This window comes from Camelus bactrianus, chromosome 9, assembly GCF_048773025.1.
Source record: "Camelus bactrianus isolate YW-2024 breed Bactrian camel chromosome 9, ASM4877302v1, whole genome shotgun sequence".
NCBI lineage: Eukaryota > Metazoa > Chordata > Mammalia > Artiodactyla > Camelidae > Camelus > Camelus bactrianus.
In genome coordinates, this window is record NC_133547.1 from 52,213,911 (window position 1) to 52,233,722 (window position 19,812).

The 19,812-nt window shown below is 49.4% G+C and overlaps 1 protein-coding gene across 1 annotated transcript in view; it reads left to right on the top strand.

Annotated features, from left to right (window-relative positions):
- The window catches only part of CDYL2 (chromodomain Y like 2), a 150,049-nt gene extending 130,927 nt beyond the window's left edge, over window positions 1-19,122 (top strand). Inside the window, exons 4-7 of the mRNA XM_074370370.1 lie at window positions 1,577-1,749; window positions 7,635-7,845; window positions 9,647-9,790; window positions 12,331-19,122. Of these exons, the coding sequence (XP_074226471.1) occupies window positions 1,577-1,749; window positions 7,635-7,845; window positions 9,647-9,790; window positions 12,331-12,489 (687 nt within the window). The 3' untranslated portion in view covers window positions 12,490-19,122. The remainder of the gene's footprint in view (window positions 1-1,576; window positions 1,750-7,634; window positions 7,846-9,646; window positions 9,791-12,330) is intronic.
- Window positions 19,123-19,812: the final 690 nt, after the last annotated feature.

Here is a 19,812-nt window from a genome sequence, read left to right on the forward strand (position 1 = left end):
CAAAATGAATGTCTGCGGCTTATCCCCTGTTAGGGTGGGAAGTGCTTTTCCCATCCTTGCAGAGCCCAGGCCTGGAGATTCGTGATGCAGTTTGACATCTAGTCCTATTTTTTTCCACTAAAATTCACCCATTTATTTGAGGCACCCTACAGGATGCAGTAGTGGAAAGAGAAGGTATGTCAGGATGAGGTTTGCATCGTGGTTCTGCCTCTTCCTGGTGACCTTGAACATCTTACTTTGTTTCTCTGAGTCCCTTGCTTCGTCTGCAGGATTGGTTACCATTCCTTACTTTGCAGGAGTTTTGCTTGGAATAAAATATTGTGTAGAAATGAGCGGATTCAATCCCTGGCACTTCCACTTGCTTAACAAAAGGGGGAGGGTCTTTTAAAGGATCATTTAAAAAACACTACTCTCAGAAAATTTCTCCACTGTACCCTGTGATTCTGCCTGTTGAATAATTAATAATGATCCTTTAAAAGCCTGTTCACTTACTGTCTCCCCCACTGGACTGTCAGCTCCACTCAGGCAAGCACATGCCTTTGTATTATTTTTCTTCTTACTGTGTACTTTCTGCATTTCTTCATCCTCCTTCCCTAACTTCTGTTGGATCGAGTGATTGAACTTCCTTTATTTTATGCCCATCCATTCATTGTCATTCATGTAACTTTTAAGAAGTTTTCCTTAAGTTACTTACACATAGGGAAGCCTGCATGTGATCATGACCTCTGTGCCACCACTCCCAGACACATAACCTTGGCGCGTCCTAACTCAAATCATCTTCCCAGATGTTATCGCTCAAGGCTGTAGTCTCTGTCTTGAGACTCTGGTTCAGCCCCAACCCTCAGTTAGTCGCTATCAGTATGATGATTTTTATAGTTAATTCTTATATTGATTTATTAACACATTCACCCATTTCTTTGCTGGGTGCTGTTCTTTACACATCAGTTTTTCTTTCTGAATGTAGTTTTCTTCTTCTTGAAGTGCATCCTCTTTTAGTTCTTTCAGTGAGGGTCTAAGGGTGGTAAAAACATTCTTCTACAGAAAGTGCCTAATCTTTACCACTGCCTTTGAATGACGGTTTAGCTGGATACAGAATTTGTGCCTAATGGTTCTTTTCCTCGACACCTTGACAATTTTGTGGGTCTAATGCCAAAACCCACTTCCCATGTGCCTTCTCCAAGCCGTGTGAGCATCTTAGTCGAATTAAGGATAAGCGAGAGTATAATTAAACCAGGCCTCCCCTGGGCTGTGCACGGGAATATTTTCCTACACCTCGAAATGGGCTAAACAAACAAACACTGGAAGAAGATTTACAGAGATTGACCAAGGATTAGATGGCTCCAAGCCACGCTTCCGAGTCTGCAGCCAGCGGCCCCGCTGGCACCTCCTTAGTGTTCTGTGCTGATTCGGGGATGATGCGCTAAGTCTGGCTTGGTGTTTTCTTTGCTTGGTCTGGACGTGACTCATGTTCAGAGCAGATTTCCTCACCACCGCACCCAGGGGTGGGCGTAGGTCTGAAGGCCCCTAGTTTACAGATGAACACTCACCATCCCCCCGAATCCATCTCTACTTGCAGATCATGAAGGAGGTCCGGCGTGCGCTCTGCAACGCAGCCGCGGATGACAGCAAGCTGCTGCTTCTCAGCGCCGTGGGCAGCGTGTTCTGCAGCGGCCTGGACTACTCCTACCTGATCGGCCGGTTGTCCAGTGACCGGAGAAAGGAGAGCACCCGGATTGCAGAAGCCATCAGGTGAGCTCTGCTCGTGTTCGGACACACGGGGACCTGCCTGGCGCTGCCAGATTTAGCACATAGAAATACAGGCTGCTCAGTTAAAGTTGAATTTTGGACAACAAAGAACTTTTTAATTGTAAGTATATCCCATCCCATGTACTATTTGGGATATACTTAAGCTAAAAATATTATTTTTTGTTTATCTGAAATTCAGAGTTTAATTGGGCATCCAGTATCTTCCTGCCAAAATGAGGGATGTCTTTGCTCTCTTAGTTACATCCCATTTTATTCTTTTGGTCAAAAAGAGATTTTATTTCCTTACATTAAGCCTGGGATCTGGTAACGTCCAAGTATTATACACACTACTCCCACCCTCTGCCTCATAGTGGAATCTTTGCTTTTCTAGGTGTCCCTGCCTCCTGGAGCTGACGTGGCTCAGCCCTGGGGAGGAGGAGGGACCTAGGCAGCTGTGTATCTGTAGACCCATTGGGCTGGGGAGCATTTCCCCCTTTCTCGTTGTGTTTGGGGCAAAAGCTGGGATCCTGGGGATGACATCCAATCCCAAAGATCAGTAACTCTTTTGGGACACTGGAGGGTAGTTATTTCCCTATTCTTTGCAAATTTGTCAAAAGTAAGTGTGTGTGACTTCCAGCAGGGCTGTCACGAGTCCTTGGCCCCGGGAAGGGCACACACGCCCACTGCCACACCCCACGTGGCACTTAGACATGTCATGGTTCAGTGATGCCACCTGATCCAATGAGAATGAACACTCACTCCGCATGGTGTCGTGGAGCCTTGGGCCATGTTTTAGGGGTTTTCTGGGGCCTGCAGTCTCACTGCACTGTGGCAGTGTTGCCTGGAGGCTGACTCCCGTGTGGCCGTGGGAGGTTTCCCAGGGATGTAGAGTGTCTGAGAGATGACTCCGTGATGCCTGCACGTGGGGTTCCGAGTCCCTCTTCAAAGGGAGGCGCCCGCTGGAATCTCTGCTTCAGAACACTTGTGTGCTTCCCGTGGCCAGCTTCTTGCTGGAAGAGACAAGGAAAGTCTGAACCCTGCTACTGGGAAAGGCGTCATGGTTTCATGCTGTTCGCAGGGGTTTGGTCTCTGCTCAGACTCAGCTGTGTCTCTTTGCAGCTGCCTTGTCCTGTTGTGAGGGGAGCAGCAGGGGCTCCAGCAAGCTTCCCTCCTCATTTACGGGACTGTCAGGGATGAGGCGCCCATCTCTGCAGCCTGAGGAAAGCCTGGGCCATCTCCTTCATCTGGTTTACAGATTTCAGTGGAGGCACTAGCTGGACTCCCAAATGGGAGGAGAGGCTGAGCGCATTAGCTCATCTCCAGAGAAATGCAGTTCGTGGAGCTCAGACATTTGCCGTGGAGCTCAGACGTTTGCCATCTCGTCAGGAAGGAGAGTTCCTCTTGGGCAGAGCAGAGGGAAAGCTGGAGCGGAGGTTCTTCCAGTGCTTCAGAGGGAGGGAAAGTTCCTAGTTTGTGAGCTGGTGAGGACCTGAGGAGAGGAAATGAGGGTGTTGCCTGGACCACTGGTTCTCTGCCTCGATGGTGCAGAATCCCCAGGGAGCTTTTCCAAAATCCAGCTGCTTGGCAGCCCCCTGGCAGTCCTGTCCCCCTGGGAGTTAATGAGTTGTGGTGGGGGGAACGCATCTTGGGTTGTAAGTTTCCTTCAGTGGTTCTAATATGAAGTCAGGGTGGAGAACCCCTGCCCCAGGCTAACCAAGAGGCTTCTGCACATTGCCTGAGAGCAGTGAAAGTTTTAGAAATAAAATGCAGAGAAGCATTTCCCAGAGAAGTTTCCGCAGCTTTCCCGAGAAGAGTGAGGGGCACTTGCCCCCCGAGTCCTGTCCCCACAGGAAGTCCCGCAGATTTTCCAGACATGTTAATGTATGTACAATATGCAGTCTCCTGTGAAAGAACCTTGTTCAGCATCTAGCACGGCTGAGACGTCGTTTAGCCACAGAGCCTTGGAACTAACTACTGACATCCCTTGCACTTCTCTCGGGACACGCACAGTCTCAGCTGGGCTAACCTCGAGGGTCTGGGCCTGCCGCGCGGCTGCGGCCCCCTCCAGCGGTGCTCCCTCCCCATCCTCATAGTTTCCTAAAGAAAACGCACACACACCTGGCCCGGGACGCGGCCTTCGCTCTGCAGGTGTCCACTGAAAGAACTAGCAGATGTGGGAAGAGCTCAGATGGTTCATTCCACAGAACCCTCTATCCAGGACCCAGACAAAGCCGTCTGCCCCCTCCCGGAAGAAAGGCTGCCCTCACCTGAGCTCACAGGGGATGCGACGGCCTGCTGGCAGGTTGCTAAAACGAAGAGTAATCAGATAACCTAGGGGAAATACTTGGACCATCCCTGGTCATAGTGGGTACTTAGGATAAGTGTAAAGGATTATTTTCATTGTTACTGCTGTTCCTTCCAGCCCCAAGTTCTAGCTGAGCCTGCGTCTGACTATGAGGTGGGCCTCTAGAGCCGCCCTCGGAGGGGCCCAGGATGGCTGTCACTGTGTGTGTCTGGTGCTCACGGGCCCGGTCCCTGCTAACTTGGCTCTGAGCTTTGGCAGTGGGAGAGTTGCACCCCATGACTCTGGTCAAAGGGAATGGGTAGCCGGGTCACAGTTGCCAGCAGAAATCTAAATATCCCCTGTGCAGAATTTTGCTTTGAGTCTCCTTTAGGCCAGGAGAGCAGATCACAGACCACTGAGAACTGAATGAAAGCTGTGTCCGCCCTCCCTACATTTGCTGACGTAATCACAGCGGCGGATCAGGCTCCCTGCGTGTCTGGTATGGTGCTGGTGCCCGGGGTGGACAGTCGCATTTAATCATCGTGGAGACCTAACAGGACACAGCACGGGCTCTCCCACTTCACAAGAAGCAAAATGAGGCCCCGGAGACTGAGTAACTTGTCCAGGGTCTCACCACTAGTTAGGGGCAGTGTTGAGACTTGACCCTGAGTCTTTCAGACCCCCCAGAGTTCCCGCTGTCTCTGCCACATCAGACCAGCCCAGCAGCTCCAGCCAGCAGAAGCCAAGGCTCCATAGAGTCAAGGGAGCAGCAAGGGCTGGTGTCAACCTGAAGGACTTTGATGCTGGGAAGACAGTGAGCCACCTCCCCAGCACAGCCCCGCCACCAAACCAGGATCGGATATCTGAGTGGCAGCATCTGTAATGCAATATCCTGTTTGTTGTCTGGCTTCTACATCCAGTGGGCCCTGGTGATAGAGATCTACTGCTTGAGGTGATAGGAAAAGCATGGGCAGGGTCTGCGCATCACAGTTTTGCATCGAGGAAATGAACTGATGAATGAGGCTACTGGACTGGAACAGGGAGGGTGGGGGTGGAGGCTCAGGGCTGAGCCCTCCTTGGGGGTCGCTGGTGCCCCTGCACAGAAGTCAGGTTGGAAACAGTAGTGTGAAAGTCTCTGGGGTCTGGAAGGTGGGAGAGCTTCTGGACAGTCATGAGGGTCAGGGTGTGTTCCTGAAGGGCCATGGATGAAGAAGCAGAGCGAATAGGAGTATCACAGGGACCTCCGAGAGGCCTGCAGCAGGGGGATGTGTTGATTGGCGTGGACCTTTTGTATTGAGATTGGTCCCCAGAGGCCAGATGGTGCGTCCACAGGAGGCTATGGAGCAAAAGTGGAAGATCTGGCTCGGAAACTCTTAAAATCCTTCCCAACTCTGAGATCCAAGTGTCAAATTGTACGAGGAGGGTTATGAATGGAATGTCCCTGTGGTTCCCAGGACCCTGCAAAGAAGCCCCACATTCCCTGCAGACTCCAAACTGCATTTGGTAAACATAAAAAGCACATGTTAAAACCAGTGACTGAGGCCGTGAAGTCAGGAAGTCAAGCCAGGAAATGGGCCACCAGAAAACCAGGACTCAGAAGGCCATGGTGCCAGGTCCCCCTCTGTGTAGCGGTGTCCTCCCGGGGTCAGCCACAAGCAGGGCTGAGATAACTCCGTCATCTACTCACAATGAGTCAGCAGAAGTCAGGAAATGCAGCGCTTCAAGCCTGGGCACGCAGTTTCATGATGACATGGGTCTGAAGACACCCCTGTCCCAGTAGAATGTTGAGCAGTCTTCTCACAGTCCATCTGACCCCCACCCCCGTATCACTGTGATACCTGCATCTTTAGATTAGAATTCTAGAGGCACAGTGTCAATCAAGAAGTGACAAATCAGCTTGATATTTGCATTAGTTAAGTATTAGCTGCTGGAACAAATAATCCCCAAATATATATAACGTTCTGATAGAAATTGGCTTCTCGCATATGTGAACCTTGAACGGAGGTTACTGAACAGCCCATGGCTGTCCTCCAGGTGGTGACTCAGGAACCCAAACTCCTTCCATCTTGTAGCTCAACAGATGTCTTCCAGGACTGCCATGCTTGTCAAGATGAGGGGGCTTGAAAGACTGTGTGGTGGGAGGTTCCCTTGCCCAGGCCTAGTAGTGTGGATTTGGCTTCCACTCACATCCCATCAGCCAGCACTTGGTTGCTTAGCCACAGCCAACTGCAAGGGAGGCTGGGAAACATGTTCTAACTGTAGACTCAGGAAGGAGAGGGGAGGGAAACCAGGTCTGGTGAGTAGCGAGTGCGTCACTGCCACGCTTCTGCCGTCTTTGCTCTCGTTCTGGGAGGTTACTTACTGAGTGTTGATTCCAATGTGTAGGGAGTCCAGGTGGCGCCCAAGGCAGACCTGTGAGTTTCCTTAAGGAGCTGAAGGGGAAGGAGAATTCAAAGACAAGTAAGCAAGCAAATAATTAGGATAATTGCACATTGTGATGATGGTGTTTTCCAAGAACTCTCAGAAGGCCCCTGCAGCTCATGCACAGGGAGCAGGGGTGAGAGAGACATGAGTTAAGTCTGCAGAGGTAAACAGAGGCAGGCCAGGGTCATGGTTGGGAGTTTGGATTTTATTCTTGTGCGTTCTTGTTAGTTTCCAATTTTCCACCTAAGAATAATGAGGGATGCAGGCTTTAGTAGACATCCGGATCTTCCCTCCACGTCCAAATGAATATTAAACTGTTATAGACCATATATAGCAACTAGGGGAAGGCAAAAAGCGTTCTAAGGGACAGGAAGTAGGGGGCATTGCAGGTGTCTTCTGCTCAACAGTAAAGATGCACGCTGTGATCTTGCTCAGTGCAGACGAGCAGGGAGATAAAATACTGCCTAATCCGTAGCCATGGTTCCAGGTGCCTCGTGCCTATAGGGAAGCCCAGCGTCCTTCCCTGATTTTTGTCAAAGCCACCCAAACACACAGACCCTCGTCAGCATTCCGGAACCACCCTCAGTGAGTCTGGCATCCCTTTAGGTAACTCAGAATCAGACAGGCCTAGGAGTGAAAGAGATCTTAAATGTCATCAGTCTCCTCCTGTGCCCACCATCTGAAGCTTGAATTCCGTCTGCAGCATCACCCAGCATGATCATTGAACCAAACTTGGAATATCTGCAATCATGAGGAGTTCTTACGTCCCGAAGCTGCCCACTCCACCCTCGGCCAGTGCCCTTAGAACATCCCGTCTCTCCTTGAGTTCAAATATGCCTCCTTGTAACACCCTCCTTTTGGTTCTGTTCAGAACCTTAACATTCAGGCTGTCTTCCTTAGTATATTCAGTTTGTCCATATCTGTCGGGGAGAAGGACGTGGTAATCGGATGCGAGCGTGACCTGGGACCCTCTGGGCCAGTTGGGACGTGTGTTCATCCCATGAGTTTCCCTCTGAAAACCTTGTACCAAGCACTGAGTGTGCCATGCTGTACCCACAGCTCCAGGGCTCAGTGTCTGGGAGCACTTAGGGAAGCTTATTTCTGCTTTGGCATAATCAAGGTGTCAGTGGGTCTCAGCAGGCCTGGTCACCTGCTAACAAGGGTCTCTTCTCTTCCCCAGGGACTTTGTGAAGGCCTTTATCCAGTTTAAGAAGCCCATCGTGGTGGCGATCAATGGGCCCGCCCTAGGCCTGGGCGCCTCCATCCTGCCCCTGTGCGACATCGTGTGGGCCAGTGAGAAGGCCTGGTTTCAGACCCCCTATGCCACCATCCGCCTCACGCCTGCCGGCTGTTCCTCGTACACTTTCCCCCAGATCCTGGGCGTCGCGCTGGTAAGCCTCTCTGTCTCTGGGGCGGGTCCCTCCCTGTGACGCTTGGATTCAGGTCCCCACAATTTTGACCCTCCTCTGTGCTGAGTAGGATATGGCCCCTCACAGAGGTAGAATCCCAGGGGCGCCCCGGCCTGTGGAGTCTCCTGGCTTTCTCCTCTTCCTCTGCCTCCCTAGAGTTGCTGCCAGCCGGTGTCCACGCAGCAGTGCCCACAGGTGGATTGCAAGGCCATTCTGATTCAGGAGCTCGGGCTGCTTTGGGCCGCTCACAGTCTCAGCAGTGGCAGGAAAATGAGGCAGGCAGGGGGCCCGGGAAGCAAGCCCTTTCCCTTTTGATCTTGGCGACCATGCTCTGCCCGGTTCTTGTCGTCCTTCGCAATCACAAAAATGTTAACATTGTACAGGCTTATCTCATTATTTTATTTCAGCCATTTCTGAGACTCCGAGCATGTTGCTGACTGAGACATGTTCTTGCTGGCTGTGTCCTCTTTGGCTCCTCCTGAGTTCCTTCCTTACCTTTCTTCTTCCTGAGACGGAGTTGTTTCTAAATACATACAGTGGCACGTATTTGTCTCAGACCTCCAGCCACAGGCATCCTGTAGGCCTATTACCAACCTGACAGATTTCTCTCCTCTGGTGTTAAAGATTGTCCTTTGGGTCATCATGACCCACCAGTGACAGCCGGAACAAAGGGAAACCTGTGTGTAGATCCAGAGGCTGAGAGACCTCAACATTTCAGCGTCCATCTAAGAGCCTCTGAGCATTCAGGGCCGGGAAGGCAAGGAAAGGGGAGGCAGATGGACAGCAGTTGGTGGTGGGGGGGACTGGATTGTCTGCTGTGTGAAGGAGGTGGGGGTTCGTCCTGAAGGGGAGGGGGGCTCCATCACATGGCCGTGACCATCTCACCCTAATTATCAGTGGGAGAGTTACTCGTTGGTAAGTTACAGCGAGTGACTGCACTGTGCTCTGTCTATGCCTGGGTCCTTATCCACATAGCTCCTCCCAGAACGTGTACGCCAGCTGCACACTCCAAAGTCAAGGGAAATTCTTTGGAGAGGGGGGTGCATAGGTCAACTCAGAAGGCAGAAGGCATTTCCACCCTTTGCAGCTGGGCAGTGCCTGTGCGCAGCCCCTGGCCACTGGGAGAGGCGTGTCTCTCTGCACTGGGATTAGGGTATTACTCTGCCAGTGATGAAAACACTGTAACTGGCTTAAAGGAGGGAAAAGGGGAATTTAATGGTGTCCATAACTGGCAGGTCCAGCAGGGGCCCCTCCTTTTGAGGTGTGGGTCCAGGAGTCCAAGTGCCATCAGTACTGTTCTTCCGCATCCCGCCTGTCTTTGTGGCCCTGCCTCTCCATGGGGACACAGCAGCTGGTGGCCCTGGGCTCAGTTGAGGGAGAAAGACTCTGCCCATCCTCTCCAGCTTGGAAACCTCATGGAGAGCTGTAATGTCTAGGGTAGATCATCTGCTCATTCCTGAATTGGTCGTCATGGATGGGGTACCTGGACTGAGGTATGTGTCCAATCCTGCGGGTCTGCCGCCAGACGTGGGTATGGGTATTGGGCAGACGAAGCCCTGTAGGTACCTGGCTTCTTTGGGGAAATTTAATGGAAGCTCTGCACCCTCTGCTCAGAAAGATGCACCTCAACACAAGTGTTTGCATGTGGTTCCCAAAGCTTCTCTGACCCCTGGTTAAGAATCCTGCCTCCAAGAACTGGGACAGGTGCACTCGGCTAGTCCACACTCACTAATGACAGCGAGTCGCTCTGCCTCTCAGCCTTCTTCTGCCTTTGCTTTCTCAGGCCAACGAGATGCTCTTCTGCGGGCGGAAGCTCACTGCCCAGGAGGCATGCAGCCGAGGGCTGGTGTCCCAGGTTTTCTGGCCAACCACGTTCAGCCAGGAGGTCATGTTGCGGGTCAAGGAGATGGCATCCTGCAGCGCGGTGGTGAGTTCCTGCGTCTTTGTGTGCAGTCCTTGCAGTAGATCCATTTTACAGATGAGGGCCTTGAGGCCAGACGGAGTGATTGACTTGCCAAAGGACACACAGAGAGTACGTGAAAGTCCCCGTGTCACTTAGCAGATGTCCCTTCTCAGTGCTGAGACTTAAATCTCAAGGGAGATGGTCAGCATTGTCTGATATTCCCTGCCAGCTCCAGTTTGAAAACCTCACAGAAGAGATTTATTCTCTGGGGTAGAAATGTGTCCTTAAAAGAAAGTCCTAAACACACATGAAAACACAGACCAGCTCTGGTTTTCAGAGAAATGAGAAGTAAAGATGAGTAAGGACAGAGGGTGTTAAGCAGCCAGGAGACGATAAAGAGCAGATCTCGCCGTCCGTGAACCTCGTTCCTGCTGCCTGCCCAGCCCTCAGCCCATTTAAACATCACCACTCGACACATTGAAACACAGATAAATAAATAATACCTCCAAAGAGGCGCCGGGTTTTAATTAAGTGTCGATTTTATCTCACACAAGTCACTCTGCACGCTGCATGGAAACAGCCATTGCAGGTGGATTAAGGGCCAGGGCAGGAAATGAGAAAGACTCTGGGAGCGGAAGGCCCGGGACTCTGGGCTTCAGTATCGTGATCACGGGGATGCGGGGCTGGATTGCGGGCAGACCCGTGACTGCCCCCTTCCTTCTCCCCATTTACACTGAACCTACACCCAGCTGTCACACCTCCCTTGATTTGCCTCAGCCTTTCATGGGTACCTACTGTATGTAAGCTTCACTCCTGGGAAGCCTAATGGTCCCAGTGAGAGTGAGAGGGTTGGGGAACACTTATTATGGGCCAGGCTCTTCACTAATCTTTCTGTGGATTCTTTTTTATTCTTCCTGATAACCGTGGTGACCAACTTGTCCCACTTTGTCTTGGACTCTCCTGGTTTTAGTACCGAAAACCCCATGTCCCAGGAGACCCCATGGGCTTGGGCAAAGTGGGGTGGTTGGTGATCTAGGGACAGCTGTGCAGAGGGGCAGGCAGACATTCTTAACAGAAGAAAAGGCATGAGCGAGGGCACGTGAGTCCAAAACCCCACGTGGAGTTTAGGCAGCAGCTCGTGGTGGGGTGAGCAGGTGCACAGGGTATCTGAGGGACAGCAGACAGAAAAGGCAGATGGGAGAAAGGCCCCGGAGCTCCACTGAGGGTTTGGTCTCTGGGCAGCGGAGGTGCTCAGGTGAAACCAGCAGCTGAAGAAATGCTGCTAGGAAGTCTCTCCTGTTCACAGTTAGCAATTATGAGCTTTGGGGTGATTCACTGAAGTAGAATCTTCCCCACGGCCCCTGGGAGATGGTGTTCTTTGGAGAAATTCTTGGGAGGGAAGAGGCAGTCTTGGCCTGCCAGCCCTTTCTCATCACCATTAGCCTCCAGCCCAAGACGAGGCGTAGGACCACCACCCCTTTCCCACCTGCTTGGGCGTGGGAGCTCTTGTCCTGTTTGTTTCTGCTTGAAAGCGCTCTGCAAGGCTGTGAGCTGAAGCCTTGGTGTCCACGGAGCATGGTGGAGGCCAGGGAAGGATGCTCGGATGCCTCGCTTCCCGCAGGCCCTCTGCCTGTCAGCAGTGCAGCCTGCAGAATCCGCCAGGGCCTGCCGGCCACATCCGCCAGGTCTTTCCCCCATAATGGGGAGATAAAAATACTACCTATGTGTGGAGTTAACATGAGGAAGAAATGAAAGAATGCGTGAAAAGTACCTCTCCTAGGGCCTCTGGTTAACGGTGGTTGCAGTGGCATTGTGCTTATTACTGTGGTTGCTACAACTGTTCTTACTCGTTTTGATGATGATTATTACTGTTATTACCATTATTACTGCCATAATGCTAATATTATAGCCGTTGTCACTACTATAATACTAGTTTATTACTGTTGTCACCGTTACTGCTATTGCTAACATTACCATTAGAACTTCTACAATACTGCAGTATTACTACTTTTGTTCCTATCAGGAGTGTTGCTCATTACTACAATTGGTGCTTGCAGTTATTATTACTCACTGTTACGATGACGGATGCTATTTTTACTGCTGCTCTTACTGCTGAGCCTGGGCAGGGGCACTGTTGTTGGGGTGGCTCATTTGGATACTTAGACAACCATTAATTCATTTCATTGTCTTACTCTGTGGTCCCCACCCACTCTTGAGTTCAGTTGCCCGGGAGCTCCTGAGAGCAGTATTTCCCAAACTTTTTCATGACTTTTTCATCCATAGAAGGTGACACTGAGGTTGTCTCCCCCTTGGGTAAAAGGCCAAGCTCTTGGGGTGGGAGAACCACGGGGCCCACTCAGCTATCCCAGGGTCTGAGGGCTCCACATCTCAGCCCACCTGGATTCTGTTCCCGGCGTTGCGGGGAACACAGGGCCTGGGAAGCCCTGAACTATGGGAGGCAGCCTCCTCTGGCTTTGGACATGGGAAGGTTAGCTCGGCCACGCGTGCCCTTCTGGAGCAGAGTCCCGGGCGCTGGCTAACAAGGCTTGTGCATTTCCCTCCAGGTGCTGGAGGAGTCGAAATGTCTCGTCCGGAGCTTCCTGAAGTCAGTGCTCGAAGATGTGAACGAGAAAGAATGCCTCATGCTCAAGCAACTCTGGAGTTCCTCCAAAGGCCTGGATTCCCTGTTCAGCTACCTGCAGGACAAAATTTACGAAGTCTGAGGGCCCTGGCTCACTTGCCCCAGTGCTCATGGGCATGTGACTTCTAGCTCTGCCCTGTGTTTCAGAAATTGGAGCACAGCGGATGCCCGGCCAAGGAGTCTGTCAAGGTGTCCCTTTATACTAGGGTTGTATCCATGTCCTCGTGTCCTTTGGTTGCTCTTCATTGGTTTGGTTTTGTGTCACGATGGGAAACGCAGCATACTTGGCCTCCCCCACGTCCCCTCCCCACCTGGCTGGAGAGCTATCGAGGGCTATATCTTCCCAGGCTTCTGCCGGGTACCCCTGCCCTGTCCCCACTTGCTGAAATGCACCATCCTGGTCCAGGAAGGGGAAGACCAGTTTCCCCATCCTTCCGACTCAGGCTGCGTCTACACAGTGCCTCTGATTTGGAGACTTGGCTGCCATGGCTCTCCCTGGTTAAGTGCAGACTCAGTGACCAGGGCTGGCCAGTCTTAGGGAGTCTCCAGACCAATGAGCAGAACGATCGTGTAGAGCCTGCCTCAGTCTCCTCTCTGATGCAAATCTGTGTGGCTTCTAGGGCTTGGTCTTAAAACCCAATTGAGTGATTTACAAACCCAGATATTGTACATTTAGGAGTGTTTTGTTAAATATATATTTTTAAAACAATGTAAGTGGAAATTCTGATAATTTATGTGTATTATATGTAAAGCTAGTTTTGCAAAAACACGAACTACTAGGAAAAATGTTTTTTCTTTAATCAGACTTATTTAATTTATTTATTTTTGTTTATATACTATGATATCTGTCGTTCTCACAGATATTATTTTCATACTGCCCTGGACCAAATCCCCTACAAGGTTCATGCTGTTGGGTGCATTCTAGCAAAGAACCACGTTGAAATAAGTTTTCAGAGAGATGAGGATGGAAGGATTTCTGTGAATGAAAGAAACAGCCCTGCACCAGGTTTTCTACATGTGAAACAGTCCTGTGATAACTGAATACCTGTTCTTGGGAGAAATCATGGAAGCGTTTTCTCCCCACTCTGCTGCCTTTAAGGAGATAAAGGGCCCTCCAGCCTGAATGCTCCTGAGACACCCCCGGCCCCTAATGGTGTGACATCAGGAAGGGGTGGGGAGTGGGCCTGTCTGGGGATTGCTCATTATTGTGGGGGACTTTTTTCTTTGGGACAAATGACTCCACTTGGATTTCTGAGTCCCTTTCTTCCACGTGGGTATTGAGTCTGGTTTGGGCCGTCCAGGTTGGTGGGTAAAGTGTTCCCACTCTGTTGAGCTGTCAGTGGAAGGTCTGAATCTTTCTGCCTCCAGAAGCCCGGACTCTCCATCTTTTTTCAGGTTGTTGACACATATCAGGGAGCAGTAACCGGGATGAGGCTTCCTGCCCCAGGGCCCGGGGCTGCATGGGGACCCCAGCATTGTATTCATACCATCAGCCCAAAGCCTTGCTGCAGGGAAGCAGGGGGTTTTGGTTTTGGTTTTGGTTTTGGTTGGAGAGGAGAAGGTAAACGTCAAGATCAGAGCAGAGACACAACACGTCCTGCGTGAGGCTTAAACCTGTTAAGGGTCAAACCCAGAGAAAGTTAGATTCTCAGAGTGACGTGATTTCCCCACTGCCATCACAACCCCAGTGTCCTCAGATGACTTTTGGTCGCCCATCTCCTCTTCCCTGTGTTAGTCACCGGCTTCTCTCGACCCTTCCTTGGACAGCGTTGGGTGGAGCCATGAGAGTTGGGCACAGCTGGGGGAGGGGATGCGGGCTGGGGAGAGGGAGGGTTGCTGCTACAGTTCTCTCTTCTCTCTCTGTTTGTCTGTCTCTCTTTCCCTCTCTCTGGCCCGTTTCCCGACTTAAGGGTGGCTGGATGCAGTGGGCTGGGCAGGTGGAGAGGGTTCCTGGTCCTGCGCTTTGTGTTCCAGAGAGCAGGCGGGGTGTCTGCACTAGAGCTAGAGACATGGGCCTTTAAACAGTGAACCTGGAGGTTACCTGGACCCTCCATCCTTAAGGTGGCCTCAGTTTCCTCTGTAGAAAGCCTGTCTCCTGAGTTTCCCTAGAACTTCACAAGGGTCAGGGAAGAGGCAATGGCTCACTTGCTTTTCCCTTCTCCTGCCACCTGTGACATCTCGGCCCGGGGACCCAGCATGGGGGACAGCCACCTTGACTGTATCCAGCCAGAGGAAGTCCTGTGTACCCTCCCCGTGGTCCATGTGGGATCTGGTAGGAAGTGCAGACCCAGACTATAGGGAATTACTGTAGGGAATCACCTGCTTTTGCCCAAATACCTGTTGTCACATCTCACCTTGGGTTTGTCTTCTTCCTTTCAGCAAGTCAGCGTGTGCTATGCCAAAGCCCCTAGACAGCCTCATCCTTGGCAGATAATTTCCAAACCACCTCTGAGTCATCTAAAGAAAGAGCACCTCACCTTCTGTTTACCTTCTAGGGCTAGCCACCTTCAACATCTATAGAAGCAGTGTTAGGATTCTCATTGGAGATGGAAAAAAGGATGTTTGGAAATTCCTTTTGTTCAGTGTCCACCTTTGTTCCCTGCCGGAAAAAACCTGAAGTGTTTTAGTTTTGGACTAAAACATAGCTTTGGATCATCAAATCCGAACTTCTAAATACTTGGAGGATCCCTGATGATAAGGTAGGAACATGAGACCATCACTGAGGTGGAATGCCTGCTGTTAATGCCCAGGTTCTGCGTAGAACAGGAGGTATTTTACACGGCAGTCTGTATTTTCGTTGTTTCCACACAGTTCAAGAAGGATGTTCCACACATTGGGCAAAAGTCGGTTAAATCTGTTTGCTACAGGGTAGACTGAACCACTGAATTTTTACCTTCTGAATAGTAGCTTTGATAACGTATAAATGAAATCCAGGTAACTTGCAGCCCATCAAGCTGGGCTGGAATTTGTCAGATCTGTGGATGTTTCAGGGTAGTAGCTTTCTCGAGACAGGGGTCAGACGTGCGCTTTTTATCTCCTATCTCAGCATCCTGTCTCCACCCGTGGAATCCTTGCTCTCCTCTCTCTCCTCTGCTTTGCCCCCACCCCACCCAGTCTGTCACTTCCTAGGGTCTGGGCAGGTCTTCGAGGAATTGTGCTTGGTCTTGGCAGCACCATCCCAGAATGCTTTTGGAGTTGGAAGAGTAGCCGTGGTGGGAAGTTGAGGGTACCTCTTTAGTCAAGGAGTCTTATGGGCAGTCCGCTCTTTGTTGTCCTGTTGGCCATGCATGAGAACTCTCCTGTCCTCTCTTCTCCAGTCCCTGGTGATTCACATCTAACATCTTGCAGTGGCACCATTTGAGTTAACAGCCCTGTTCTAGGTGGACTTTTTGGAGAACTTTGCTAAGGTGGTCAGAGCTCCTCACCATTTGGAAGCCTCAGCCTAATACTAATGCGCCCACATGTCCCTTCCTGCTTTGAAGTAATGTCTGTGGGTGAAAACCATCAAACATTGCTCTCCGGGAATGAAACTGGGTAACTCTGAGAAGGTAGCAGAGAATTGATTTAAACTGTTATTCTTGTTTGGTATAAATTAAACTAGGGAATGTTCTCTCTGAAGCATGAAAGTATGTTTTTCCCCTACGAAGTTTAGTATAAGGATGGAAAAGTGATAATCACAATAGACTTTGATCAGTGCAACTTTATCTCCAGATAGCCACATTTCAGAATAGCCTGGACTGGATACTGAATTGCATTTCCCATTATTAATTGTTGGTTTAAAAATATTTTGTAAACTTTTCTTAATTTGAAATTTAGTCACATTCGTGTAATTTTCCAATCTAGTTTCTGTGGAAATTTTTTAACACAGAGAAACAAATAGAAACATCTTTCAATCTTCCTAAGTGAGTATTTAAAATGCAGAATTGCTTCTCTTCTGTGTTTCTGTATTCAGATGCTTAGATCTGTTGTATATATTAGTTTAGACATCGTCACTAATATACACAGTATTTAAGACTCTAAATGAGATTTCTTAAGTATTTTATTTTATTCTCTGTAAATGGTTTTGTATAATCTTTAAAAATCTACACTTTGCCTTTGTAGATATTTAAGGGAAACCATTTGGGGGGGGGTGTCTTGCATGTATATTTTTGTTGTAGATAAGTGTTGCTTAGTTATTTCTGCAAATTTTGGTTGAAATGCTTACAGACTTTAATACAGTATATATTTTCAGAATATAAACTTTTATATTTCTGTGGTAAGTTAGGATATGCGTTTTAGGCAATCTTTTCCATTACTATCACTTGTTCTTTCAAAAAATAGCATTCTGGTTTGGTGCCAATGGTTTGTTCCTTTTTTTCCATTAGAATCTAGTGCTCTTATATTGTTAGAGAGCAGGTTAATTTTCTTTTTCTCAAAGTAATTGAGTTTGAAGTATAATTTGAAAATGTACTGAATTTGTGAATAAGCCTTACCCAGTAGGATCGGTAAATTTTCCAACCTTTGCAACTACGTACGTAGTTTAAGATCTCCCCATAAATTCTCACTGTGTGGCAGTTGATGGAGTTTGTGAACAGAGCCTTAAGCTTGTTGAAAAAAAATAAAAGGTAATACGGGTTGTTTCTTCCAAGCAGTTTAAGCCATGCAGATGGACTCTGTGCATGGAGTCTGTACGCCATGGTGGATCTGGAGAGTTTGGTTGAGGTGATGGCGTCAGGGGCCAGAGAGGCACCTTGGTGATTGCCTTTGGCCATACGAATGGACCAAGGACAGGTTTCCCGGAGCCACCTTTGTACTATTCACATGGTTTAGACACGGTCACAGGGAGGGCTGCTGGTCTATCACTTGTTTTGAACAAATGGCATTTCCTGCTCCTGACCTTGGCGGTTGACCCCAGGTTCCTTGCAGGTGACCTGGAAATGTCCAGTCTGGCTGAGGTCAGCACTCCTTGAGAGACGTTAACAAAGTTTACATGTGAGTCTTACTGTGTAGACAATCTCAAGTCAATTTCAGTTACATAATCAGCATTCCCATGTGTCCTGAGCGTCTTATCCATGGACTACGTGTGTTAAGCCATACCGAACCTCAGTTTAGCAGGGGACAGGCAGACCAGATGCAGAACGTACACATCAGCTGAGTCCGTCCACCTGGGGCTGTTTTAATGGAGCGTAAGTCATGGAGCTCATTGGCAGTGCATCCACTGTGTCTGGAATCTAATAAAGTCAACTAAAATTTGGGACTTAAATTTTTTTTAATTATGATTCTTTTCAGTTGGCCATGCTTCCATAATTACCTACTGATTCTCCTTACCAAGGCTTTACAGATAGATAATCTTGAGACCAGGACCAGGGCTATAGCACGGCTAATGTCAGATGATTTGGTTCATCTCGAGTAAGTGTTCATGAAGTCAACTTATCCACCATGAGGATGGAGATGGGCTTCAAGTACTTGCAGTGTGTGTGTCAGTCAGAAAAACTGACACCTAGTTTTAAACTTCAGCTCTGGTGTCTCTATGGGTTGACCATGCCTCTTGTGCCCAACACCTGGCCTCATGCTGAAGCCCATTAAGGCAACTCTGGGAAGTTTGGAGGGTGTAACATTTTCCATCTAGTATTTAATTTGTCCCTGTGCCATTAGTCCCAGCTTGAAGTCATTTGCTGATGTCCGTGTTGACAGGATTGTGAAAATATTGCCTTTCATAAAACCAAGGACCAAAGAATTCCATTATTCCAACAAAGCACGAGTTTCATGGATTGTGGGCACATCTAGACAGAGATGTGCACGCTTCATGGCACAGAGAAACTCACTTCCACCAGCCTCATGCTCCCCCTGGCTGGCCACACACAGGGATTTGTTTGTCACCTTGAGGAGGCTCTGAAAAGTGAGTTTCTCAAATTGAAACTCGCTATCTCAAGTGAGTGTTTCTACTGTGTAGTTCCAGCCTTTATCCGTACCATGAAGAGTGGAGGTCGGCATTCTTGCAGGAGATCTGACCAGTGTAGACTGCTCCATCTGAATAGGAACCTCCAGCGGAGTTTTTCAGATGTGTCCACACTGAGCAGTGAGATCCTGCAGCTGCTGAATTTCCGCGTCCTTTGTGTTTTCCATTGACCCATTCCAACTCCTGTTTAGCCTGAGAATTCTCTTCAATTCTCACACTAAGTCATGCTCCATTCTCATTCATGATGAAATCATCAATCCATTAACCAGTTGAGAAATGATTTAAGAAGTGGTTTTCCAGTGGTAAGGCTTATCACCAAACTTCTGATAATGAAGCAGGCTACCAAAAACGTACCCAGCCCACCCTGGGGGTGTTTGGATTTGATCATGGGTCTAGCACACACACCAAAATCCAAGGAGACCTTTGCAAATTAGGCTACTCGTTTTATTTTGCCAGGTTGTCACGGGAGAGTCTTTAACTAGTTCTGAGTATTTGTAAGTATGAGTACTTCATAGACTTATAAAAGCAGGTACAGAAGACCCTTTCTCACCGCGCTGTAAATATTACCCGAGACTGGGTGCAGTCCTGAGGGATAATAATCTTCTGATTTATCAAATGCTGACTGTCTAGAGCAAATTGTACACTCTCTTTGTGAATGGTCCTGTAACGTGTATGAACACATTTCTGGGTGCCTTAGAAGTTGTATTTTTCATGTGTGCTAATACGCAGTATTTATACATTGTGAGAAGCTGCTTTGAATAAAAAGGTTGAAACTGCCTCTGCATTTGCCTGTGTTCTCCCTCGGGCAGTCTGGGCAGAACGTTCACAAACAGGTTCTGTGGTTTCTGACAGAGAAGTTTCTGGGGCCTCCGGGGGGGTTGGGACCTCTGATGCCTCTTGGTTGTGTCTGGGTTCCTGGGGAGCACAGACCCCCCCCCATCTGCCTTGAGGCTTCGCTTGTTCAGGCTGGTGCTCAGGTGGGCAACACGTTTGTTCCAGAGGACCCTAGAATGGGACGGCACAGGTCTTACTTTTCATGGGGTTGATATGAGCATTCACCTCTTCCCTGGTACACCCGGAATGTTTCCTTGCACAGGGATCCCTCCTCAGTAGAGAGAAGCATCCCCAGAGCTTGATCTTATACACTCCCAGCTGCCACACATGGCTAACGACCGTGTTTGTCACTATAAAATTATGCAAAGTCCTTTCTCATTGCCTCGATCATTACAACGTAACTCAGGAGAGACACACTGCTGAGGACACCTGGCTCCAGAGATATTGTGGGGCTGCAGGAAAGAGGAAGGAGGAGTCTTTCAGGGGCTGGTGGCAACAGGGAATTCTGGGAGGGGATTTGCACAAGGTCACGTCTACCTTCCGTCCATCCTGCAGCAGTGTTGAGCCCTGGCTCTGCCTCGGGCATGCCACAGGTGCCTAAAGGCACAGATTACTCAGACAGTCCCTGTGACA